The sequence below is a fragment of the Rhinoraja longicauda genome, chromosome 13 (assembly GCF_053455715.1).
Source record: "Rhinoraja longicauda isolate Sanriku21f chromosome 13, sRhiLon1.1, whole genome shotgun sequence".
In the NCBI taxonomy this organism is placed as follows: Eukaryota; Metazoa; Chordata; class Chondrichthyes; order Rajiformes; family Arhynchobatidae; genus Rhinoraja; species Rhinoraja longicauda.
In genome coordinates, this window is record NC_135965.1 from 14310009 (window position 1) to 14337505 (window position 27497).

A 27497-nucleotide genomic window follows, 5' to 3' on the forward strand; every position below is an offset into this window, starting at 1 on the left:
CCAAAATATTGTGTCTTTTTTTGTAAACCAGCATCTGCAGTTCCTTGTATCCACAATAAGAATTCAGTGAAGTATTTGAATAATTGATTTTAACCAATACACTGATTGAAATTACTTCATCAAATAGCGTCATGGATTTTTAATTTCTGAGCTTTAGCTAAATGTTCACCAAAATGCTCACCAAATGTGTGTTGTGGGTTACTGAAGCTGCGCTGAATCTCACAACCTTTTACCACAAAGGTGAGAATGCCACTATTGGGTGGATTTACATTTGATTTATAGATACTTATGGTTTTATGATCAGTTAATAAGGCACTTCTGGCAGTAGGAATGAAATGAACTTACTTCTCTGGTTTGGCCGAGTTGCAGAATACATAGCGACAAAACCATTTCCTGCAGTGTTGGCATCGGATACCATCTGGACCAACATTTTGTTGCCAGTTGAGATGATGGCGCCAGGCTTTGATGTACCACAAAATCTGCCCAACCGCTGGCCATTGACATGTCCATCGTAAACATCGACGTAATCATACCGACAGAGTGTGTCACGTTCCAGATCGAGGAACCGGAAATTGAGAGCAACCACCCGGCCTTTTGGTACCTGTGCATGATAACATTAAAATGCAAAATTCAGTGCTTGACACCATTCCTGTAACAAGGTTAAAAGGGACAACTGGTCTGGCTCACCACAGCACACTAAAGATACCAATGCACAGAGCTATGCTATGAGCCATGCTCACTTACTTAAATGTATATTTAGAAGTTGTAAGAGTTTCTTAATTACTAATGAAGAGCCAAGCAAACAACTAGAGTTAACCAACGCTAGACCCATTCTCCAGAAGATTTGAATTCAATATTCCTGCGTGTTTTTTTTTTTTAAAGCATTTATGGATTCTACTTCCATAATTGTTTACACATCCTTTCATATCCCAGTGAACCTGTATGAACAAAATATTCCTAATTATTTTACAATTTTGTCGCAATAATGCTGACTCAGCAATTTGTGGAAATTTCTCCATTTGTTTTCTTAAAAACCCCAAATGTTAAACAACTCTACTGCCCGCCGGTGTTCTCTACTCAAATTAAGCAATCCCGGGTACTTTGCAAGTGAATAAACTTAAAAATTACCTTTTTAAAGAATAATTTATGTGGATCCATTATAAATATCAAGTAGTTACTTAGAAATTAACTTTAATTGGTTTTTAGATTTGAGACGTTTGCTTAATTTGTGAATATTTATATAATCTGGAAGCAGAGAATAATATATTGATATGATAAATGACCATCAACATCATGTAATAATTCAGGTTTGCTGAAGGCCAGCACCCATATAGAAAGTCAAGGATGATCCATGAATCTTCCACAACAGTGTAACCCATTAAGGCAAAGGGTTGGATGCCATTGACTCCTGCCTGTATTTCCAGATAGAATTGCTGGGATTCAACCACTGAAATGGCACTAAGTCAAGGAGCCTTATGTGTACACATTGGAAGGCAGCAGTCTAGGGCTTTCCAACAGACATAAGGCAGTTTGCTTCACTGCTGGACTCCAACAATACAGCCCAGACTTGACACAAGACTGACTAGAGACTATTAAGATGTGTTAGGTACAAGGAGTGTGTGGAAATGTATTTGAGGTCAGTATAGGATCATGCATGATCTTACTGAATAGGTCTGAGAAGCTAACTGGCCAACCCTGCACGTGGTTCTTAAGTTTTTCATTAATACTTAAAAGAAAGTAAGATATGTGATCATCTCATTTTACTTATAAATCCATGTCTTAAAATATTTTCACAAGACATTTAGATAAAATTTACGATGGATTAAAACAGTCTATTGTGGAGTTTGGCCTCAAACCACGCAGTAGACCATGGGGAATTAATCTTAGGCCTCGCATTGGAATTTCTCTGACCTATAATTAATCATAGGCAGAATGGATGCAAACGTGGCAATACTCCAATTTTGAATAATGATTTATTTTGTCCATATCGAATGAGTGTTGTGATTGAAATCATATCACAGAAACGTAGAATCAAAGAAATGTTGGACAAAGTGTGGGTATTTGGTCTATTATGCTTATATTGGTTATAAAGGAGCTAACAAAATGTGTAGGAAGGAACTGCAGATGCTGGTTTATATCGAAAATAAACACAAAATGCTGGAGTAACTCAGCGGGCCAGGCAGCAACTCTGAAGAAAAAGAATGGTGATGTTTCGAGTCAGAACCCTAGTTAGGATCCGTGATTAAATGATCTGACTTGCAAAGTGGTTTCATTTAATGAATGACAAAAGATGAGCATGCAGATGAGCAATTAGGAAAGCTGACTATCGGAGCCATTTGTGTTGATGCTGGCTGCGTTAGCATATATTATTATTTTGTCTAGATATATCTTACCGTATTATTTTGGACACTTGGGGGCTGTCGTTAGATGACGTCCAAAGACGTACCAGGTATGTAGGTTAATTGGCTGGGTAAATGTAAAAATTGTCCCTAGTGGGTGTAGGATAGTGTTAATGTACGGGGATCACTAGGCGGCACAGACTTGGAGGGCCGAAAAGGCCTGTTTCCGGCTGTATATATATGATATGATGATATGAATACATATATGGGCATAATGGACTGGGAGGAGCCAGAACTAGGTGGTATATCTGGAGACACATGGACTGGGTGGAGTTAGACACGGGGAGCTTGGAGAGATACACTTCTTAACAGACCTGCAACAGACCTGCAATGAGAGCTGTGGGCAGACGGGGAGAACAGAGCAGCCAGCTATGACTTGAATGCTAAATAAGTACAGCCTGGTATATTCATCTTCTTGTTTGTACAACTACTTCAATAAATAACTAATTAAACCAAAAAAATACATTTGGAAAATCTGTTGGTTTGCGTCAAGATCAGTCAGAGACTTTATTGGAAAAGACTGAAGTACCATTACACATATAAGTAGGAATTGCCTCTAAAGAGCCATTTTAAGCAAGAACTGGCTCTATGAGTGAGACTGGAGCTTGTGAATAAACTGGACGGAACAAGGATTATTTTACTCCATAAGCCTGACGCCGAATCCCACAGACTGGACAGAGTCGCTACTTGCGCTAATCTGACTAACGGAGATTGGAAACTTCAAAAGCCAACGCACAGGAAAAGTGAGTACCGCATTAAGCTTTATTGGAAAAGCTATATATCAGAAGCTGTATTGGAAATCGGCTGCTGTAATTGGAATGCTGAGAACAAAGAAGTGACCTTGAGCATCGCATGATATCAGTTGTTTTGAATACTTGTGCAAGATACGACTTTACGTCAACATGTCTTAAAGGGATAGCAACGTACAAGTATGTATGTGGTTAGATCTGATGTTTAGCCACAAGGTGATGATATCAGAAAGGATTCTGTAAAGGAAAAAAGTTTTTTTTCATCATATGCAACTTCATTGCTCTCTGCTCTCATGAAATGGGCTGCTGCTCAGAGAGACAAGCATGAGGCACAGAAGAGAAGACCGTTGAAAATAAAAGAACAACTGAGAAGAAAGAAAGAACAGAAGAGACAAGAAGAACAATTAAAAGGTTTGGAATTGTTAATTGAAAAGATAGAGAAAAAAGTGAAGATACTATTAGATCCACTTTTTGGGAAAGAGCAGGATGCTAAGCCAGTTGCAACTGTTAAAAGCTCTACTTTTGCTAAGGCAAGAGAAAAGCCACAACTAAGAGGAAACAGTTTTGCAACAACTGCAAACCCTCTAGAAGCACAGGTGCAAGAAAATCTGACAACAAAGGGAATAAAAAGAGACATATCTACCACCAAACCACAAGATTCTTGTTTGTTCTGCACCAAAAGTGGTCACACATTGGGACGGTGTCCACAGATCAAGAAGAAGGAGCACAGAGAAAGGATAGACTTTTTAAAAGAGAAGGGAATCTGTTTTGGATGTTTTAAAATAGGTCACATGAGCAAAGACTGCAAGAGTCGTTTGGCTTGTGATGTGTGCAACCAAAATCATCTTGAAATACTTCACCATTGAACAAAAGGACAAAGAAAAGAAACCAGATCATACAGAACAGAATGAAAAGCCAATTGTGAGTGATACTGTTCTCTCATCTCAAACGTGTGGGCATATTGGGGCCAGTGATGAAATCTGTATCTTCTCCATTGTACCAGTACAAGTAAAGAGCCACAAGGGGCCACAAGAGCCACAGTGTTACAAACATACGCATTTTTGGATCATGGAAGTTCATCTACCTTCTGCACAAAAAACTTGATGAGAAGGCTGAACATTACAGGACCAAAGACCAAAATTTTCTTGCATACCATGAACCAAGTGAAGCCTGTGATCAGTCGTCTTATCTCAGGTTTGGAAATATCTAGTCTGGACAAAGACGATTTTATTCAACTATCGGATGTGTTCACACACAAGACCATGCCTGTTTCTCAGCTAAATATTCCCAGACAAGAAGACCTTCATTCCTTTAGCCTTACTTGAAGGATATCAAGATTCCTGAAATAGACTCTAGCATTGACCTACTCATCGGGACAAATGCTTCAAAGGTTTTGGAACCTTGGGAGCTGGTCAACAGCCAAGGGGATGGACCATACCCTGTGAAAACCCTACTGGGATGTGTCATCTATGGTCCCCTGAGAAAAGATAGCAATAGCAGGGATGTAAATGGCTGCCCTGCTGCTGATGTCAATCGAATATGACTGACATCTGGTCATTGGTTTATTGTCAGGTGTACTGTGAAAAGCTTTGCTTGTGGTTATCCACGAGTACAATCAAAAGCCATTAGTGAGGTACAAGATGTCGTGCAGAGAGAAAAATACCATAATGAAGAAAATTAGTGTTACAATGACAGAGCGTTGCAGCTACAGAAAAAGTGCAGATTTTAAAAGTGCTAGAGCCACAATGAGGTAGGTTGGGAGATTTGGACTATACCCCGAGTTTATAGAAACATAGAAAAACATAGAAAAATGGGTGCAGGAGTATGCCATGTCTTTCGAGCCAGCACCGTCATTCAATATGATCATGGCTGATCATCTAAAATCAGTACCCCGTTCCTGCATTTTAGGGGAGAAGACAGAATAATTGAGATGTAAATGGTCCTTGATAACGTTCGCTACTTTCCCAAGAACACATAACAATTACTTTGCATTACTTTGCTGTTGCCAAACCTGATAAGATGCTTTCTACAGTGCATCTTTAGAAGTTGGTAACAGTTGTTGGAGACATGCCAAACCTCTGTCGTCTTCTGAGAAAGTAGAACTGTTGATGAGCTTTCTTGGCCATAGCTTCAATATAGCTGTTTGAGGACAAATTGTAGGCGATGTTTACGCCTAGGAATTTGAAACTTTTGACCAAGTTCACTTTGGCACCATTGAGGCTTGCTGGGGCGTGTACATAACTTTGTTTACCAAAGTCCTTCATCTTGCTGACAGTGAGGGAGAGGTTGTTGTCTTGAAACCATGTTAGCAAATTCGTTTCCTCCTTTCTATACTTCATTTTGCCATTGTTCAAGATCCAACCCACTACGGTGGTGTCATCTGGAAACTTGCACATGGAGTTAAAACAGAATTTGGGCACAGAATCATGAGTGTTTATGGCTTATGGTGAGGGGCTGAGAATGCATCCTTAGTGCTGAGAATTATCATGGAGGATGTTTGTCAGGTTTCACTACTGCTTGCAGTCTATTGTCAAGAACCCAAGGATGGTGGTCGAGGGCCAAAAAAATAGGATCAGGTAAGCGCAAGTGTGGAAATAAATCAGCACAATCCTCCCAATATTTACAGTTAGCCAATTATCCAATCTATAGAAAGCAAAGTCGGAAATGCAAGTATACTAAATATTACGGCTATTCTATCTTCTGGTGGACAACAGCGACAACATTTTCAAAATTCACCATTGGCTGTCATGCATTTCAGGATGTCTCATGACTCCAACCATAAAGGTCTCTTAATTTATCCAAGTAAAGATTACTTGATTACAAGTTAGAACAATGAAAAACAATAAAAAGCTCTCAAGGCCATAAGTTTCTACCAATCCCTTCCTACAGCTCACTTTCCATACCCTTCTTCTCCTTTAAGATGTGGCAATAGATCTACTTCTTTGATTACATTTTGCAGTGCTTTGCTTGTAGACAAAAAGGTACCAGTACGCAGCTTTAATGAGCATGCGGGTCATGTGGCCTAAAAATGAAACAATGAAGTCTAACATTTTAAAGGTGCTTGTATGCCATACCAGGGTGTTCTATCACAAAAAAAACACTGTATTTCTGACATCTGCAAAAAACATCTCCTTTTATGGTTCATCTTGAAACCCAATTTTGATAGCACCCGTGTACAACTCTGATAACGCTGAGAGTTGTTAATTTTAAGTGAATTTAGAAATACAAATTATTGTTTGCAACATCATCGTGAGCATACTGGACATCACATCCAAACATACTTTCAGATGTGTCCTAAAAAGAAAAATACTCAATGTACCCAACACAGAATTTGAAGCAGTATTTCCATGCACTGTTTTTTGTTTTGTTTCTGTTTCATTAATTTAGTTGGAATGTTATGCTCAAGCATTGCCATGTACAGGATATTTTCTAACAAGCAGTCTCTTTTGTTTTGTTTTGCAGAGATATATTGTACGGATATCACACAGCGTGGTAGATACCAAAAGTATGTTCACACCTGCCAGTCCCTGTCCCTCTGCCCTGTCCCCAATTTCAATGATAGACCTATCATATGTACCTCTAAGCATCTGCAGTTATCAATGTGGGCTTTGGGTTAATAAATCTAGAGCCATGCCGATATACTGCAGAAATACAGTATTTTACCCATGCCTCCTTTCTTTCTACCTACAATGCCGTCCTATGGAAAGCATGGCTGAAATGACAAACAGTAAACCTTCCTGCACATAATTCTGCAACATCCCCACCACCAGGAGTGGGCCAGAGATCTACATCAATGATTCTCTTGGCAGTGGGTCACATTTCTACTTCATGTGTCATGCTAACCATTAAATTTAGGAAGTTATTTTGTTCCCAAAACATTTTTTTCAGACATTAAATATATTATACAAGTAATTGTTAAAAATCTATTTACATTGTCATATGTAAGCATTTGCACTGTAAGCAACTGCTTAAAAGTGAAAATTGTTTTCCTCTGGTAAACACTAAATGCTAGACATGAGATAACTCGGCTCAGGCTATGGATCAACCCACAGATCTTCTGTACATATATAGCTCAGCTAATCAATGTACATGATTAATGAACTCTCACATTAAATAAATGACCCATACTTTTGACAATGATCTAAAAAGTGCAATCTATTGCTATTTCTCAATAACTATTCCAGTTTCTACAAATGCTTTGAAATAAATCAGAAAAAAAGTCAACATTGTCATTCTGTACATTTCATAACTAATTGTTTTTATTTCTACAAAAATATAATTAACCAGGAGATCGGGTAGGTTTTGGTTTTGAACAAGGGCAAAACAAAATCTTGCTGTTATTATTACGCTTCTGTGAAGATCATTACTGAGTTACTTAAGAAACATTGTATGGGCAAGGAACCAAAGGGCTGTGAATGTCCATGGAAACAAATCTTTAACATGAGTCATTGGTAAAGAAAAAGAACTGGAGCTGAACAAGATTGTTTGCTAACTTCCTAGATGGAAATGAATGCTTATTCAAAATTTAATGGTGGAACGAAAAGGAAAAACATCAATAAAATACTGGGTCACAGTTTTCCATTACTTTAAACTGTTTCCTTGCCTGTGGTGATCTGCTATATCTTAATTTGTAGCATTACTGAATCAAATCCCATTTTGGACATTTCAGCACAAAAAAAAACTTATGCTAACATACCAGAAGAGTACTGAGGGAATTCTACATTCTCATTCGGTGAGATTTCAGTTAAAGTCCTCCCTGCTCTCTCAATTAGAATTAAAAGATCCCAAAGCACTATTTTGAAAAAGAGATGGAGAGTTTTCCAAAAGCTGAATACAAATTAACTGTACATTTCCTGTTGCAGAGAGAGTAAAATACCAATTTAGTACCCAAAACCTTTGACAATTGATATGGAAATTAGAGAATTCAAATCCCAGCACAACAGATGAGAAATTTAAACTGAAGTAGTTAAAATAAATTTGGAGAAAAAGGCATACTGATTGTACATGGAATACTGATCATAAAACTCTTGATATATCATAAAAACCCATCTGGTTCATGAATTTCCTACAGGGAATGAAATCTGTCATCTTCACCCAGTCTGAGCTGTATGGATAGGAAAGAACTGCAGATGCTGGTTTAAATCGAAGGTAGCCACGAAATGCTGGAGTAACTCAGCAGGACAGGCAGCATCTCTGGAGAGAAGGAATGGGTGACGTTTCAGGTCGAGACCCTTCTTCAGACTGATGTCAAGGGAGTGGGCGGGACAGAGGTAGAATGTAGTCGGAGAACTGGGAAGGGGAGGGGATGGAGAGAGAGAGAATTTCCCTCTCCATCCCCTCCCCCATCCCAGTTTTTCCACCAGTCTTACTGTCTCTGACTACATTCTACCTCTGTCCCGCCCACTCCCCTGACATCAGCCTGAAGAAGGGTCTCGACCTGAAACGTCACCCATTCCTTCTCTCCAGAGATACTACCTATCCCGCAGAGTTACTCCAGCATTTCGTGTCTACCTGAGCTGTATGTAATTCCTTTCAGGGACAGTTAAGGAGGGACAATGTCCACATTCCATGAATGCAAGAAAACATACTTATAACAGTAACAACACTTCAAAAAAGGCATTACTTTGCTGTGAAATACTTCAGGACAACTTCTGGCTGTGAAATACATTGAAGTCCTTCTCTCTGTAAATATGCATTATTGGTGGTCATTCTATAGATTGGTATCCTGGCTGAAAAGATTACCAGGTTGGAAGAAAGTTGCAAACACGTACAATGCTTAATGATTTACAATCAATGTATTAACGTAGCTTTCTGATGAAACATCACACCCAAACACAATGCTTATAGCTGTGATCAATCTATAGTGCATTTCCAGCAGTTTCTGATTTGTACCATACAGAGGCAATGAAGTGCATGTGGAATTTAAAGTACCCCTCAATTTATATAGTGAAAAAAATGTGAGTATCAAATGTACATCTCGGCATGTAGAGGATGCTGCTAAAGTTCTGACAGTGAGTCACTGAACTAACCTTGGAGTATTGGTTCCTTTCTACTGTGCTTTTCTACCACATGTCCTGACTATAAGGCCCAAGACAGAAATTATATTTTTCGGTGCCTCTAATCTCTGCTCTTAGAATTTTTAAGAAATGGTATAGAATTTGAAAGCAGCAAAGGCTTATAAAAACCTGGAAAACCCCAAGAGAACAAGCACCATCTATGGAGAAACAGAAGTCAGTCAGTCAATGTCAGTTAAGGTTGTTCCCTGGGACTGGAATTTGTACCTTCCACCAGCTGCTTCATATCAGACATTTCCTTCAACAGTGAATGCACAGATCCCAACCTTTCAAGGCAAAAAATGCCTTGCATTAAGGGGAATACTGAGGGGTATTTTTTTTAGCACTCATTCGACTGTCAGGGAGGCAGTGAAGAGAAGCCTGCTTGTCATTTGCTGATGAAGAGAAAGTTAGTGGGCAAGTTACCCCAGGCCACTTTTGCATACCTCCTAGCTGATCAAAAGCGGCTTTGGCAGGGAAGAGGAACCAGGCCTCCTGCTCACTCTTTTGCCTTGGAATGGTACATGGTGTGGAAGAACCTATAGAGGGGGAGAAAATTAAATGGTTTAAAAATATAGAGTGGAAGGAAAATAGAAGCTAACGAACGTAAATGCAGTGCTCAGTTTTCGGGATGTGCCACTTAGCTGCTGTCAACAGAACAAGGAGGAGGAGGATGACTCATGGAGCCTTTTTTCTATTGAGTTAACAGTCTTCCAATTACAACATCATGAAACAGTTGCTTGTGTTGAACCGTTTTCAAGACTGCCTTCGTTTTGGTCTGACCAACACACTCAGTGGTGATCAACAGACAATGGGTGGACTTGGCAACCAGATTCTATTGTTACCCACCTACGGTAAAGGGCTGTGTGACTTCAGGTCTGGTCTGCACAATGAGTTTACCTATAGCTAGTTAAAAAAACAAGTGGGAACTGTCACATCATCTTCCTTATCAGTCTAAAATCATCATATATTTGTAGGGAAAGTGAGTGAAATTGGATTATATCCACAGCAAGGGTTCCACCCATACTCATTCTCAGAATAACCTATCGCAGTCAAACAGAACTGTTTAAAAGGGATGCCAAAAGGATTTTGATAGTCAAGAATAATTGAGAGAATAAATGGTGAATGATATTTTCTCCTGTTTGGTGAGTCAGCCATAGGGTTGCAACATCTGAATAAGGACAAGGGAAACTTAGAATCTTTTCACCTGCAGGACAATTGTATCCTTTCACACAAATGGAGATTGTGCAAGAGATTATTAACACCATCTGAAAATGTATTTATTGAAAGATGCATAAAATAGGAGTCAAAGTGTAGTCTGTATATGATTCTATTTCCATTCCAGACCTTAAACGTGGTAAACGCTTTCACTAAATAACAGCTTCACAGCTCGTCAACGGGGGGAATTACCGTCACGAATTATTATTTATATTACTTACTATAAATATTTAATGTTTTAACTAATTTTGTCACATCATCAATAGCGTGACTTTTGCCAAACGTGTTCCTTTTAAACGATTAAATACATTGCGACTTAAAAAAATAAAGTTATTCGTGTTTGAATAAAATCTAATTCATACCGTGATTTTCCATGAGCATTTGCTGTTGGGAGAGTAGAGTCCAGGGAATCCCTCACTTCCAATGAAACCTGATACTCCGCTTTGAATTCCTCCACATTTAAAGTTCCTGGAAATGGCAACAAGGCAGGCAGCAGATTTACAAATCATGAAATCGCACGCTTCATCATCAGAGCCACACGGAAGCACGCAAATAGCCCCATCTATTGCTATCTGAACGTAGCACATTCCTTTCAAATTCCGAACACGGTTACTTTCAACAAAACTGTTAACTTAGTAAACCGGTTAATGCTGCCGTTAAAAGGGATATAAATTAGATAGTTAAGCAATCACTGTATTCATTCTTAAAATAGATTTTCTGCATTACAGCTACTGATCTAATTGAGAGAGTTTAATTTCATTAACCAAATGGTTCTCAATATTTGAAACTTAAATTTAAATGAATCCCCAAACTCTCTGGAATCAATTTGTGTAAGGACATTGATTGTTGATCCAAATACGCACGAGAAATATATTATTGGTTCTGTGTATTTGCCAGCAGCATGAATAGCAACCCTCGGTTTAATTCGTTTCCTTCGTGCACTATCAAGATTGACCGCAGCCAATTTTATGGCATAATTTCAACGATATTCTCCAAAGTTATCTGCTGCAACATTAGCAGCGAATCTCTGCCTGATAAAATACGGTTGAGCTTTAATAAAAAAGCATGAAAAACACACTGGGCACATTAAGTCTAAATATCCAGTCACTTTAAGCATCGTTTCAAAGTTGTTACTAAATTACATATTTTAAACATTCATTCTCCTTTGGTGTAATCCTCGCTCAAATGTTGAAAATCTGACCATGATTTACTTATATTAAAACGTTTCTTTAGCTCTCATAGAGGTTTTCTAAGCCTCTACTCGAATTCTCCAGAGATTCTGTCCGACCCACTGAGTTACCCCACCTTATTGTGTCTATCTACTTTTCTAAACCTTTGTTCTTTTTATGATCGTCGACCTCTCCCAAGAACAGGCCCCGGAGACACGATGTAAAACTCTTTAATGGAAGAGGGACAGTAAAATCAGCTCCGTGTGGGAGTAGAGGCGTTGGTTACCTGCAGTACATCGCTTCCAGTACGTTTAACAGTCGCCAGGTTTATTTTAATAGTTCTTGAGTGCAAGGGCCATCTATTCAGTCCGACACCGCAGGATGACAGATACCTTTTGGGGAACGTAGCCCTAGATGATAAGAACAATCGCCGGCGTCTGTCCAACGCTGCACGCAGACACCACGGGCAGAGCCAATGTTCGACAGCGGATGAAAGTTTAGCAACTTTTACACAGTTTTGATTTACCTTTTTCCGAGGGGCAGCTGGCATGATACCAGACTCGCGAACGAAAGGCAGAGCAGGTAAGCGGTGAGTTGCATGGTTCTCGATGTGGAGCAGGTCAGGAGGGAGAGTCCGGGACCCAGTCAGACTTGGTCTGGGTCGTCTCGGGTGCCGCCCTCTGCGATTCCTTGTAGGAAGGCTGCTCGCTGCCTGCACATGAATATCGCCTTTTGACTTCGGGGGAGGAGGCAACGGGCTTCGCAAGCCAGCCGCCTTTGCCCTCGGTCTCAAAAAACACCTTTTGATTAAGATTTTAAAAATAAAGATTCGGGATTAAGCTTTATTTATGTGGATTTTTCAAGAAAGAAAGGCGTGTCCAAATTAAACGTCCGAGTCAAACAAGATGTGCCAATCCCTCTGATTCAGCGTGCAGCGATGAACAGCTTGTTCAGCGGCGGAGGATGAGCGAGTGGGTGACTTTTATACAGGAGGCTGACTTTAGGGATGCGAATTGCAGTGTTTTTCCGTCACCCTTTGGAGACATCCGTCTGCAGACTTCGGGGAACCAACCTTGGCTCAACCCCAAACTCAGCAAGGGCGGGAACAGAGACTTCAATTTCGACCCTTCTTGTGAGAAGAAATTCGTTGAGAATTTCTCAACGAATTTATTGACGCCAGCACTACATCCTGCACAGGGACTGAACTGCAGAAAGTAGTAAGATCATGTAAAAGGTTTCCTTTGGTATTGATGCTTTTTTTAATTGACTAAGTCCCATGTTACTGAGACTCCGTTTAAATCACTCCACTAATCAGATGTACAGCACTTTGGTCAACGTGGGTTGTTTTTAAATGTGCTATACAAATAAAATTGACTTGACTTGACTTGACACAACATAAGAGGACGCAAAGTGCTGGAGTAACTCGGCGGGTCAGGCTGAATCTCTGGAGAACACGAATAGGTGATGTTTCGGGTCGGGACCCTTCTTCAGACAACACACATGGTATTGGTAAAGGATGGTATCCTACACAACATCAGCTGTTTCTCGGAACTTTTTTTTGTGGCCAGATTTTATTTTGATCGCCTGTGCACTCAGGTGATCAATGTTTCTGAAGTACTTCACCCAGTTTCCGAAGTGCTTGTACTTAGTAGGTTTATTAGTTTTGGAAAGATAAGAGTGATCTATGCGGATTAATATTGGGAACCCATTCAATATGACCCGTTAATGTATATGTCATTTCTGCCTGGTGCAAGATTCGACCAACAGACGGAGACACGTTGGATAAGAACCCAATTCAGGTTCGACTGGAACTTCTGTAAACCTGCACAGAAGTACGCGGATGGTCCTGAATATCTCAAGCATGTTCTGTTTGATTTCAGATTTCCAACATCTTCTTTGTTTGCAGGATGTCCCTGAACAGTTTGGTTGGCTACAATATGCACTCAGCAAACTTGTTTCCGGAGTTTTTATTTAAAGTGTGGTGCACCACAGAAAATAACCACTGCTCCAATGCGAAAATAGGTTTCCTCATTCTCCGCGGTGCTTAACACTTCCACCATATTCAGAATCCCATGGGTTGTAAGCAAACAACACGGTTTATACAATAATACATGGTTTATATAATAAACATATCCAAAGGAGCATAGCGCAGAGATTTCAGCTTTGGCAAAATGTTTGGAGGATAATTTTGCATACTCTAAATGTTATGAGAAGAATCTGAATTCTTGTGATTGTTTCTCATTTACCTACGGTTATTACGCGTTCTGCTTTGAACCGAAAATAAAAAAAGCCCAATGCACCTCGTTTTCTCGTTCTTCCATCCTTTGGGAAATTAAGGAAGTTTCACTTTTCTTTTGAAAAGGCAATATTAAAGGAAAGACAATGCAAATATTTCAAGTTATTAGTTGGTGAGAGTGAGATGAAAAGGTTATTTTATGCAAATCGAAGAAGATCAGAAGGAGTATATCACTCAACCGCTCCTGGCTGCTCCAGCATTCAATGTTGACCTTTCAGCAAAGCTCCATTCTCTTGCATTAACCCAATGTCCCACGATTCCCTCAACATACTAAAACTTGTTCATTTATGTACATTTAAGTACAAATATATGTACATTTTCTCTTTATACTCCTTGTACTCCTTTGTACTTTGAATGTACTCCTCTTGTGTCCTAAATGGCCAATTACATATTTTGCGATTGTGACTCCTCTTTCTAGATCCTCGACCAGGGGAAACATAATTCCTGCATTTATCCTGTCATGGCTCCCAAGAACATGTATGTTTTAATGAGTTCACTTCTCATTCTTTCAAATTCATGAGAGTATAAATCCAGTCTGCTTAATCTCTCTTTATAGGTCAAAGCCAACATCCCAGGAATTCATCTGGCGAATCGGGTCTGAAGAAGGATCTCTACCTGAAATATCAACCATTCCTTCTATCCAGTGATGCTGCCTGTCCTATTGAGCTACTCCAGCATTTTATGTCTATCTTTGAATCTTTCATGCACTTCCTCTGGTATTGGTGATGGTTATTATTGTCACTGTACTGAGATACACTGAAAAACTTTGCTTTGCATGCCATCCATATATGAATACATCGGGCAGTGCAAAAGAGAAAGTAAACTTAGCGCAAAATATAGTATTCCAGCTATAGAGAATGTACTGATAAAAAAAACGTACAAGGGTCGTCCCAAGGTATGTTGGGGGATTGGGAAATTCATCTCTAGCATATGAGTGTCCATTCAAGAATATGATAACAGCAGGGAAGTTGTTCTTTAATCTGGTTAAAAAATTCAACTGGATTCTTTAACCAGAATTTTTAAAATTCAGATTAATTTGCAAGCATATCAAGCTTATGAATATTTCCATCCTTGGTAAGGAGAGCAGAATACGTAAAAATTCCAGCTGTGGTCCAGCTGGAATCACATATTTTATTGCAGTAAGACTGCTCGGCTCTTACTCAAATCCTCCTATAACAAAGGCCTTCCTAATTGTACACTGTTTCTATATGCTAGCTTTCAGCTAAACACCAACACCTTTCACTCACCACTTAAAAAATGCTCTACTTTTCCATTTTATGTAAATACTAAGGGTGGGTACAGCAACCTTTGTTTTAGAACACCACTAAGTCTAACAGTACCAGTAGCACTCAATATGACAAATTCCAGACTCAGCTTGGAAGAGAGAATGCTAAAATGGTCAGATTTACAGCCAGGCTCATAAATGCCTCTAATTTCTCAGATGATAAATTTGACATGTCTCCAATGATTCTTACCAACAATTACAGATGCACGATAGAAAGATCTATCAGGATGCAACATAGCTTGGTTTGGCAACTGTTCTGGACTACAAGAAATTGCAAAGAGTTGTGAATGCAGCCCTGCAACACAAACCAGCCCATCGACTCCATCTACACTTCACAGTACTTCAGAAAGCAGGCAACATAAGCAAAGACCATTTACACCTGATATTCCTTTTTCTCCTCTCTCCTTTTGAGCAGCAGATAAAAGGTTTGAAAACACTTCCCACCAGATTCAGGAATAGTTTCTTCCCTATTGTTATCAAACCATGGATAACCTGAGCTAAATGTGAAATCCTGATCTCCCAATCTACCTCATTGTAGGTCTTGGACATTTTTATTCATCTGCACCGTCTCTACAGCTGTAATGCTGTAATATATTCCGCATTTTAGCAATATTTTCACTTTGCACTACCTGCCATATTTATTTAATGGCTTGATTGTATTCATGTGTGGAATGATTTGTCTGGATAGCATGTAAACATTTTTTTTACTCTATCACATGACAATAGTAATATCCAAAACCAATCCAAAGAATTTGTGAATATAGGTTTTGCATTATACCAAAGTAATAGTGCCCCCTGACATTATTAAACTAAATTAAAAAAAAGTGGGAATGGAGGGATATGGATCATGTGCAGACAGACGCTATTGATTTGTCTTGGCCTCATGGTTGGCACAGGCATGTTGTTTTCCATGTATTGTGTTTCATTGGCAGCTGCTTGTAAATCCCTGACTTCTCCCAAGAACAGAAAAAATACTAGGGAAAGATAACCATCCTTCATTATGTTTATTTTTTCTAACATACTTTACATCAAAAATTCAATGCTCTGAAATCTGATGTTGAAATTACTAAACCTGACATGAAATTAATACTTATTAGAGTAAATGACACCTTTCAAGACATCATTGATGTATCTCATGTGACAATGAAGTCCCAGATTAGTGTCAAAAGAAAAGAAAATCCAAGTTAAAATATATTCTATGTATTTGTATTGAGGAAGAATTGGGAAGCTGAAGCAAAAATAACAGGAAAGATTTGCAGCTCCAACCCAGCAAAATACTAGGATTTACCCACAATTCCCTGCATGAGTTCTGGTTTGCAACTTGGCCTGGGCCTAATTTGTAATTGTCTGGTAAGTTCATTGTTCATAAGGTATCGGAGCAGAATTAGGCCATTCGGTCCATCAAGTCTAGTCCATCATTCAATCATTGCTTACCTGTCTTTTCCACATATCCCCCCACCTTCTCCCCATAACCCCCAACACTCTTACTAATCAAGAATCTGTCAATCTCCGCATTGATTTGGCCTCCAAAACCATCTGTGGCAATAATTTCCACAGATTCACCACCCTCTGACTAAAAAAATCCCACTTCATCTCCGTTCTAAAGGTATGTTATTTTATTCTGAGGCTAAGGCCTCGTCCTGGATTCTCTTGCTAAGTGGAAACATCCTCTCCACATCCACTCTATCCAGGCTTTTCAGTGAGGTCCCCACTCATCTTTCATAACTCCCGTGACTACAGGCCCAGTGCCGTCAAACGCTCAACATATGTTAACCCAATCATTCCCTAGGTCCCTCAGATATGGGGCACAAAACTGCTCACAATAAATACCCCAAATGCGGTTTGACCAGGACCTTATGAAGTCTCAGCATTCAACCCTGTTTCTCTATTTTAGTCTTCTCAAAATAAATGGTAGCATTGCATTTGCCTTCCTTACTACCGATTTGACTTGCAAATTAACTTTTTGGGAATCTTGCACCACAAAGCATTCAATTCCCTCATCCAAATAATTGATATACAACGTGAAGAGTAGCGGCCCCAGCACTGACTCCAGTGGAACACCGCTAGTCACTGGCAGCCAATGAGAAAAAGCCCCCTTTATTGCCACTCTTTGCCTTCTGCCATTCAGCCAACCTGCTATCCAAGCTAGTATTTTCTCTTTGATACCATGGGCTCTCGTCTTCTTAAGCAGCCTCAAGGAGATGCAGCACCTTATCAAAGGCCTTCTGAAAATCCAGATAAACAAAATCCAGCTTCTCAAGCACCATCTCCTTAGTAATAGCCACTCCACTAACTTCAACCCCCTGACTCAGGCATGTTGCTGTGAAGACTGATGCAAACACTTCTTACTTAATTGCTAAATATAAAAGTTGTTGGTTTATTGTCAAATGATACATTGAAAAAAAAATAGTGGATAATTTCTGGGAATAAATGGTTTTATAATGTACATTTCTAGGAGGTAAACTTGGAAAGTTCGGCTTCAGATGAAATGGAAGATTGCTCTTTGGCATATGAGCTATTTTCTCCAAACCACTACACTGATCATAGAAATGTCCAAGGTATTCTTACTGGCTTGGAGTATGAACACTATGCTGGAAAGTTGGCCAGTGCAGTTTGCACATTGACACAATTTATCACACCTTCAATAAATTGTACACTGAAGCAGTCTTCGGATAGTCAAAGACCGTTTGAGTATTACTCAGAGCTTATGAATGTTGTGATCATTGGCCCTGGTCATTGTTGGAGTACTCAGCGGTGTGGGTTATGCAATGAGGACTGACTCTCACACAAGGATTAGAAATAACTGCTTGGCATTACAGGAAAGCAAAGTATGAGTAGACTCAATGAAATCAGGGAACTAAATCCAAGCTGCATCATCTAACATGAACACAAAGAATGGCAAAGTCTGTTAGCCACCCCAAGCATCCACAGAGTGAATATCTGCTTTCAGGATAACTTTATTTTTTGCGTAGTGAACAATTGCTAAAAGGGACATCATCAATGACTACAGTGAAGAAATTAACATCATTGAAAATTAAACACCAGAAATGATTAAAATAGTTGAATAGTTTTTTGATAATCAGAACTTAAAATGACAGCTACTCTTTTGACAGTGCAGTAAAGTTACCAGTTAAATCCTCCACGATTATTTTTAACCAGTGAAGAGGGCAATGCAAAATATAATAATATGAATAGGCTACGTTGAAGTCAGTAATTTGAGCATGCATTTATGTCAACTGAAAGCTATCTTGACCCTGAAATGCTCCACAGCCCATCTCTTCCACATAAATGTATTGAAAAATAGATCCTGTTGCGCAATGTGTAGGAAGGAACTGCAGATGCTGGTTTAAACCGAAGAGAGACACAAAAAGCTATCTTTTAGTTTAATGAGCTAATATGCAATTTACTCTCATATACTTAAAAGATCAGGGTCATAAACATTGTTATAGAGGAGCCAATAATTTTGACAGAAAGAACCATTGGAATGCTAACTAGGAAAATGGCTCCTTTAGTAATAAAATCACGTGTGATTATAAGCTTCAGTTTATGTTTAAAATTCTTAACCTGCAAATCTTTATTGTTAATGATGACCGGTTTTAATATTGTGTCAGAATGGTTAATTAAAATCAATTTATACAAAGTCATTGACCCGAAACGTCACCCATTCCTTCTCTCCAGAGATGCTCCCTGTCCTACTGAGTTACTCCAGCTTTTTGTGTCTATCTTCAGTTTAAAAATAATTAGTTTTCCAACCAAACCAAAACCTGTCTTCAAATTTTTTATCACCACATTTGATTTTTTTTTCAAATGTCCAAATCTCAGTGTCAACTGACAAATCTTTGGAATGCAGCAGCTTTTTTCAAAATAGGAATTTTTCATTCTTCAGTGTTTTGTTATTTTTCACACAGCTGCTAAAATATTCAATACTGCTGGTATTTTCCCCCCAAATCAAATATAAGGCTGTTGGCAAAGCTGTTGTAATGTTATATTTTTGAGGAATGTAATTATGATACTGGATATATATTTTGTTTAAATAGGCATCCAATATACATGTCAGGGTGCTTTTTGAGACATGCAGAGCGAATTACTGTGTGAATTGTTTGCTTATTTTATGCAGTTTTAACTAGTTCTATTTAAGAGTATAGTAGAAGTGTGTGCTGAAGGAGAACTGCTGGTATGTTATCTGGTTTGTTAATCTGAGTGTGTGGGGTCTCTTGGCCATCTGTGTCTTCTTCAAGAGGCCCCTGTTAGTTCAGTCAGTAATGTACTGATTCCTCCCACCTCAATATTTTGGCAGACAGATTTAAGAAGTAAAACTGAGAGATTTTATCCAAAATACATGTAATATTTTTCCACCCTGTTCATAAGTAAAATCTTACACACTTCTACCAGCTGAAAGAAAGCATATTTCACAATAATAGAAAGTTACAGTGTGCTCTTTCACAGCTCTTAAATCTAATATTGTTAACTGATGTTAATTGATGTTTTTATGAACAATTAAACACGACTGACTCACTGTGTACCTTAGCTTGTACTATTATGGTCTGGTTATCTAGTATAACTGATAATTTATTCTATAATTGTTTACTGTATATTTATTGATCGTGTTGTGATACTAATGTGCATGTAAAAGCTGCAGCAAGTAACAATTTCCTTGTTCCATTCCAGGTGCACATGACAATTAAACAGTCTTGACTTTACGTAACCTACCTAACTAACTCCATCCCACCACCCTTCTATGTACTGCTGTTTACAGTTATATATAGCAATTTTCCCTTCTCAATGCTGGTGCAGTCTTGACACAAAATATCAACTTCCACTTTTCGACTCCACTTAGTTCGTCCAGCATTCTGTTTTTGTTTTGGATTCCAGATCTACAGTCTTTTTTGTGTAAGAAGGAACTGCAGAAGCCGGTTTAAACTGAAGATGGACACAAAAAGCTGGAGTAACTCAGCGGGACAGGCAGCATCTGTGGAGAGAAGGGGTGACCTTTCGGGTCAAGACCCTTCTTCAGACTGGTTAGGGATAAGGGAAACAAGAGATATAGACAGTGATGTGGAGAGATAAAGAACAATGAATGAAAGATATGCAAAAAAATAGCGATGTTAAAGGAAACAGGCCATTGTTAGCTGTTTGTTGGGTGAAAACGAGAAGCTGGTGTGACTTGGGTGGGGGAGGGATAGAGAGAGGGAATGCCAGGGCTACCAAAAGTGAGAAAAATCAATATTCATACCACTGGGCTGCAAACTGCCCAAGCGAAATATGAGATGCTGTTCCCCCAATTTGCGTTTAGCCTCACTCTGACAATGGAGGAGACTGAGGACAGAAAGGTCTGTGTTGGATTGGGAAGGAGAATTAAAGTGTCCAGCAACCAGGAGATCGGGTTGGTTCAGGTGTGCTGAGCGAAGGTGTTCCGCGAAACGATCGCCTAGTCTGCATTTGGTCTTGCCGATGTAAAAGAGTCCACATCTTGAACAACGGATATAGATGAGGTTGGAGGAGGTGCAAATGAACCTCTGCCTAACCTGAAAGGACTGTCGGAGTCCCTGGACAGAGTCAAGGGAAGAAGTATTGCATCTTCTGCGGTTGCAGGTGTTGCATCTTCTGCGGTTGCTGGGGAAGGTACCTGGGGAGGGGGTGGTTTGGGTGGGAAGGGATGAGTTAACCAGGGAGTTGCAGAGGGAACGGTGTCTGCGGAAGGCGGAAAGGGGTGGAGATCGGAAAATGTGGCCAGTGGTGGGATCCCATTGGAGGTGGCGGAAATTTCGGAGGATTATGTGTTGTATGCGATGGCTGATGGGTTGAAAGGGAAGGACTAGGGGGACTCTGTCTCTGTTGCAACTAGGAGGAGGGTGAGGAAGGGCAGAGCTGCGGTGTACAGAGGAGACACGAGTGAGGGCCTCATCTATGAGGGGAGAGGGGAACCCCCGTTCCCTAAACAATGAGGACATCTCGGATGTTCTAGTATGGAACACCTCATCTTGGGCGCAGATTCGCCATAGACGGAGGAATTGGGAGTGGGGGATAGTCTTTGCTGGAAGCACGGTGGGAAGAAGTGTAGTCGAGATAGTTGTGGGAGTCAGTGGGTTTGTAATAGACGTCAGTCAATAGTCTATTTTCTGTGATGGAGACTGAGATCAAGAAAGGGGAGGAAGCTCTCGGAGATGGTCCAAGTAAATTTGAGTGCAGGATGAAAATTGGTGGTGAAGTTGATGAAGTCCATGAGTTCTGCATCCATGGAGTACTGCGTGGAGCTCTGGTCATCACACTAAAAGGAGGAGCGATTCTGTACCCTCTCCTGTGAGAATGTTAAGAGGGGGCAAGATTGAGGTCCATAAAATTATGGCCTCTGGATAGGGTAGGCTGCAAGACTTTTTCCCCATTTCAGAGGAAGATAAAATTAAAGGACATAGATTTAGACCAAGGGACAAGAGATCAAGAGGGAATTTGACAGGATCGTTTTTAATCCGGAGATTGTCAAGTACCTGGAATACAATGCCTGAGAAAGTGGTGCAAGCAGTGTTGTTAAGAAGCACTTTAATAGCTTATTAAAGTTGAATGCTATGCGTCAGACCAGGAGATCAGGAAGGTTCAGGCAGGCTGAGCGAAGGTGTTCCGCGAAACAATCGCCCAGTCTGCGTTTGGTCTCGCCAATATATAAGAGTCCACATCTTGAACAACTGATAGTCTTTTTTATCTGGTGATGTTATCTGGTCTCACATAAATGCCATAGATTTAATATGATTGACAATCAATCATCACAAAGTCTCACTTTTTTGGATTGCATTTCAAGTATGTACAGCTATTTCTATTCCTTCACTGTCTTAATGGTGCATCAGCATTTTTACATTGCTGTTTTGGCCAATGGTTGATTGGAGAGTGGGGAAGTGATTGCAAGGTTTATATGTGCCATCTAGTGGTCATTCTGCAACAGGCAGTAGGTTAGAACAATTCACTGTGGCTGGCACAGAGAAACATAGAAAATAGGTGCAGGAGTAGGCCATTCGGCCCTTCGAGCCTGCACCGCCATGCAATATGATCATGGCTGATCATCCAACTCAGTACCCCGTACCTGCCTTCTCTCCATACCCCCTGATCCCTTTAGCCACAAGGGCCACATCTAACATGAACTGGCCTCAACTACCTTCTGTGGCAGAGAATTCCACAGATTCACCACTCTCTGTGTGAAAAAAAACGTTCTCATCTCGGTCCTAAAAGACTTCCCCCTTATCCTTAAACTGTGACCCCTTGTTCTGGACTTCCCCAACATCGGGAACAATCTTCCTGCATCTAGCCTGTCCAACCCCTTAAGAATTTTGTTAGTTTCTATAAGATCCCCCCTCAATCTTCTAAATTCCAGCGAGTACAAGCCGAGTCTATCCAGTCTTTCTTCATATGAAAGTCCTGCCATCCCAGGAATCAATCTGGTGAACCTTCTCTGTACTCCCTCTATGGCAAGAATGTCTTTCCTCAGATTAGGAGACCAAAACTGTACGCAATACTCCAGGTGTGGTCTCACCAATGCCCTGTACAACTGCAGCAGAACCTCCCTGCTCTTATACTCAAATCCCCTCGCTATGAATGCCAACATACCATTCGCTTTCTTCACTGCCTGCTGCACCTGCATGCCTACTTTCAATAACTGGTGTACCACGACACCCAGGTCTCGTTGCATCTCCCCTTCTCCTAATCGGCCACCATTCAGATAATAGTCTGCTTTCCTGTTCTTGCCACCAAAGTGGATAACCTCACATTTATCCACATTATACTGCATCTGCCATGCCTTTGCCCACTCACCTAACCTATCCAAGTCACGTTGCAGCCTCCTAGCATCCTCCTCACAGCTAACACTGCCCCCCAGCTTCGTGTCATCCGCAAACTTGGAGATGTTGCATTCAATTCCCTCCTCCAAATCATTAATATATATTGTAAATAGCTGGAGTCCCAGCACTGAGCCTTGCGGTACCCCACTAGTCACTGCCTGCCATTCTGAAAAGGACCCGTTTATTCCTACTCTTTGCTTCCTGTCTGCCAGTCAGTTCTCTATCCACATCAATACTGAACCCACAATACCGTGTGCTTTAAGTTTGCATACTAATCTCTTATGTGGGACCTTGTCGAAAGCCTTCTGGAAGTCCAGATATAACATGTCCACTGGTTTCCCTTATCCACTCTACTAGTTACATCCTCGAAAAATTCTATAAGATTCGTCAAACATGAGTTACCTTTCATAAATCCATGCTGACTTTGTCCAATGATTTCACCACTTTCCAAATGTGCTGCTATCCCATCTTTAATAACTGACTCTAGCATTTTCCCCACTACCGATGTTAGACTAACTGGTCTGTAATTACCCGTTTTCTCTCTCCCTCCCTTTTTGAAAAGTGGGGTTACATTAGCTATCCTCAGGAACTACTCCAGAATCTAAAGAGTTTTGAAAAATTATCACTAATGCATTCACTATTTCTGGGGCTACCTCCTTAAGCACTCTGGGATGCAGCCGATCTGGCCCTGGGGATTTATCGGCCTTTAATCCATTCAATTTACCTAACACCACTTCCCGTCTAACCTGGATTTCACTCAGTTCCTCCATCTCATTTGACCCCCGGTCCCCTGCTATTTCCGGCAGATTATTTATGTCTTCCTTAGTGAAGACAGAACCAAAGTAGTTATTCAATTGGTCTGCCATGTCCTTGTTCCCCATGATCAATTCACCTGTTTCTGACTGCAAGAGACCTACATTTGTTTTAACTAATCTTTTTCTCTTCACATATCTACAAAAGCTTTTGCAGTCAGTTTTTATGTTCCCTGTCAGTGGCACCAACCCCACCACAATTTTGCCATCATTTGCTGTTTCTTTTTCTGTCCTTTCAATAACTCATCTATCTAGACATTATTAAAACTCTCATCTTTTATGTATGTATGTATGTATGTATGTATGTATGTATGTAATGTATGTATGTATGCATGTTGTTCCAGAAATACAGCCAAAACGGTACACGAGAGCGCACCAATTTTAGGCCCACATTACTCACCATTGGCCTGCGGTGTGCTGGAGGAAGTTTTGTTCAAATTGTTGTTATATTTTAAATGTTATTGACTTTTTAAACTTTAAAATTTGAGGAAGGATATTCTTGCTATTGAGGGCATGCAGCGTAGGTTCACTAGGTTGATTCCCGGAATGGCAGGACTGTCGTATGTTGAAAGGCTGGAGCAATTAGGCTTGTATACACTGGAATTTAGAAGGATGAGGGGGGATCTTATTGAAACATATAAGATAATTAGGGGATTGGACACATTAGAGGCAGGAAACATGTTCCCAATGTTGGGGGAGTCCAGAACAAGGGGCCACAGTTTAAGAATAAGGGGTAGGCCATTTAGAACGGAGATGAGGAAGAACTTTTTCAGTCAGAGAGTGGTGAAGGTGTGGAATTCTCTGCCTCAGAAGGCAGTGGAGGCCAGTTCGTTGGATGCTTTCAAGAGAGAGCTGGATAGAGCTCTTAAGGATAGCGGAGTGAGGGGGTATGGGGAGAAGGCAGGAACGGGGTACTGATTGAGAGTGATCAGCCATGATCGCATTGAATGGCGGTGCTGGCTCTAAGGGCTGAATGGCCTACTCCTGCACCTATTGTCTATTGTCTATTGTCTGATAATTCGCTCCCACTTGCCGTGCTTGTCAGCCGCGCCTGCGGAGTAATACCTCCGAGTTCGATGTCACAATGGGAGCCCAACGGGTCCGCGCCTGCGCAGTTGGGTTGATCTAATACTTACATGTTCATCTTGCGTCACAACGGTAAGATGGCCGCCGGAAGCACGCATGCGCAGTTGTGGGAGGGTTGCCGGAGAAGACCAGCGCCCGTCCCGGAGTGCCCCGTGCCTGACCTTCCTCCCGTGGTGCAGCGCTGTGGCAGAGAGACGGTGAAAGAAGATGGCCACCGGCAGGACGAACATGCGGCAAGGCCTTGCAGCCGCTCTCCTGCTACTGGCCGCCGCTATGGCTGCCCGGGGCCGGGGTGGGTGGCTCCCTCTCCCCTTTCCTCTCCCCCCTCGCCCGCCTCCGGCCCCGGGGGAGACTCACCGGCCGGCAACGGGTCTACGGGTCGTCACCTCTCTCTCCACATGTCACCTGGCTCCTACTGGGGCTTCACTTGCCTCAACACCTCTCTCCTCAGGTCACTGGGTTCACCCTGTTCTCGGTGCCCTCTCTCCCCCTCAGGTCACCGGGTTCCCCCTGTCCGCGACGCCCTGTCTGCTGAAGCTCTCTCCTCCTGCTGTTTCTCCTGGGGCTTAGCGCCTCTCTGTAAGTATTAGATCTGTGGAATTCTCTGCCTCAGAGGGCAGTGGAGGCCAATTCTCTGAATACATTCAAGAGAGAGCTAGATAGAGCTCTTAAGGATAGCGGAGTCAGGGGTTATGGGGAGAAAGCAGGAACGGGGTACTGATTGAGAATGATCAGCCATGATCACATTGAATGGCGGTGCTGGCTCGAATGGCCGACTCCTGCACCTATTGTCTATTGTCTATTGTCTCTCTCAGGTCACTGGGATCACCCTGCCCTCGGTGCCCTCTCTCTCGCTCTCCTCGGGACAGCGGGATCGCCTTGCTCTCGGCGCCTTTCCCTCTCCTCAGGTCACCGGGTTCACACTGCCCTTGGCGGCGCCACTCTCTCCCTCCTCAGGACTGATGTTGGATTCGGCGCCTTTCTCTCTGCTCGGGTTACCAGACTCACCCTGGCCTTGACGCTTCTTTCCCCGGGTCACTGTGTTCGTCGTCTTTCTCTCTCTCTCTCTCTCTTCAGGTCACCAGGCTCACACCGCTCTCGACGCCCCCCCCCTCTTCCCCCCCCCCCCTCCCCTCCCGGGTTGCCCGCTCTCTCAGACCCTGTCCCCGGGTTGATGTTTGGACCTGCAATGGCCGCCTGGGGCCGGGGTGAGTGGCACACAAGTTACTAAAGAAACTTTAGTAACAACGGGACTCAACAGGTCCACTAGTCTCCTTTAAAATCTTCTTGGAGCGATGTTTTAGCTTTGAATTCATGTGTTTCTTTTTTAAGCCTCATTAAGCATTTTGGGAATTATTTTCATGGTTAACAATAAACTTGATCACTTACTACAATTCATGTTATCTCCCAAACTCAAAACTGTAGATCTCCCTTACATATATTTTCTCGCATCTTCCAATAAACATGAATGTTCTCAAATTTTGCTGTACTGTAGGAATGTATTAACAAAGTCTATGTTTTGGACGTAAACAGCTGCAAAAATTGTATGAAGTAACATTTAAAATATGTTACAAAGTAAACTGAAAATCATCGTCTCCATCACAGGAGGTAGACAATCAACTGACGTCTATTATAAAACTGTAGGAAGGAACTGCAGATGCTGGTTTAAACCAAAGATATACACAAAATGCTGGAGTAACTCAGCGGGACAGGTAGCATCTCTGGAATGGGTGATGTTTCAGGTCTAGACCCTTCTTCAGACTGAAGGGTCTCGACCCAAAACAACACCCATTCCTTCTCTCCAGAGATGCTGCCTGTCCCGCTGAATTTATCCAGCATTTTGTGTCTAACTTCAACCTTCAATGACCCCATTCCAGAATGAAGATCACCCAACCCCAGGCATTGATACACAAATGTTTTGTTACGTTTACATTCTGAGACGGTGCTCCAAGTTGACTCCTTCACTGAAGTACCTTACACTGGACATCAAGAAGACAAAGACCATCAACCAACACTCCCACCATCAATCCCATCTGAATAATCGAAAACAAATACGTCTCTGGAAAATGTAGATCATGAGTCATCTTACAGAAAAGCAGAAGGGGAAGAAGAGCTTCACTACTGTTTCCAGTGTACTCGAGTGTCTTCAGTCAACTGAGGAAATAGGTATACGCAGGACAAAACCCCAAATCTAGCAGCAAGCATGATTCTAGATCTGTGTGCCCTGGAGAGATGAGATAGTTGCAGAAGGTACCTCAAAACATGCTATAAGTACCATTAAAACTTCCTCCATAAATCCTAAAACTAGCAGCTGAACCAATGTCACCTTCTCTCCAAGGTCAACATTTCCTATAGAGTCTCGAACCAAAACGTCATCTATTCCTTTTCTCATGAGATGCTGCCTCACCCACCTAGTTACTCAAGCATTTTGTGTCTATCTTTGGTGTAAACTACCATTTGCAGTTTCTTCCTACACCTTCCCTATAAAGACTTTGATTGCAATTCACCAGCTCTGATGGGTGGAGGCTTTGATTACAGTTAACCAGCTCTGACAGTCATTCCAAATTATCCACACAGCTGGGTTCAGGCTCCAAAAACATCACCTCT

The 27497-nt window shown here is 41.2% G+C and overlaps 1 protein-coding gene across 3 annotated transcripts in view; it reads right to left on the reverse strand.

Annotated features, from left to right (window-relative positions):
- pcolce2b (procollagen C-endopeptidase enhancer 2b) overlaps positions 1–27497 on the reverse strand; it is a 48621-nt gene that overhangs the window by 19424 nt on the left and 1700 nt on the right. The window contains exons 2-4 of one of the 3 annotated variants that reach the window (XM_078410422.1): positions 24941–25071; positions 10782–10887; positions 346–601 (exon numbers count right to left, since the gene is read on the reverse strand). In XM_078410422.1, the coding sequence (XP_078266548.1) occupies positions 346–601; positions 10782–10887; positions 24941–24948 (370 nt within the window). In that variant the 5' untranslated portion in view covers positions 24949–25071. Of the gene's footprint in view, positions 1–345; positions 602–10781; positions 10888–11874; positions 11974–12114; positions 12329–24940; positions 25072–27497 lie in introns of those variants that run through there. The other 2 variants (XM_078410420.1, XM_078410421.1) reach the window with 2 other exon arrangements.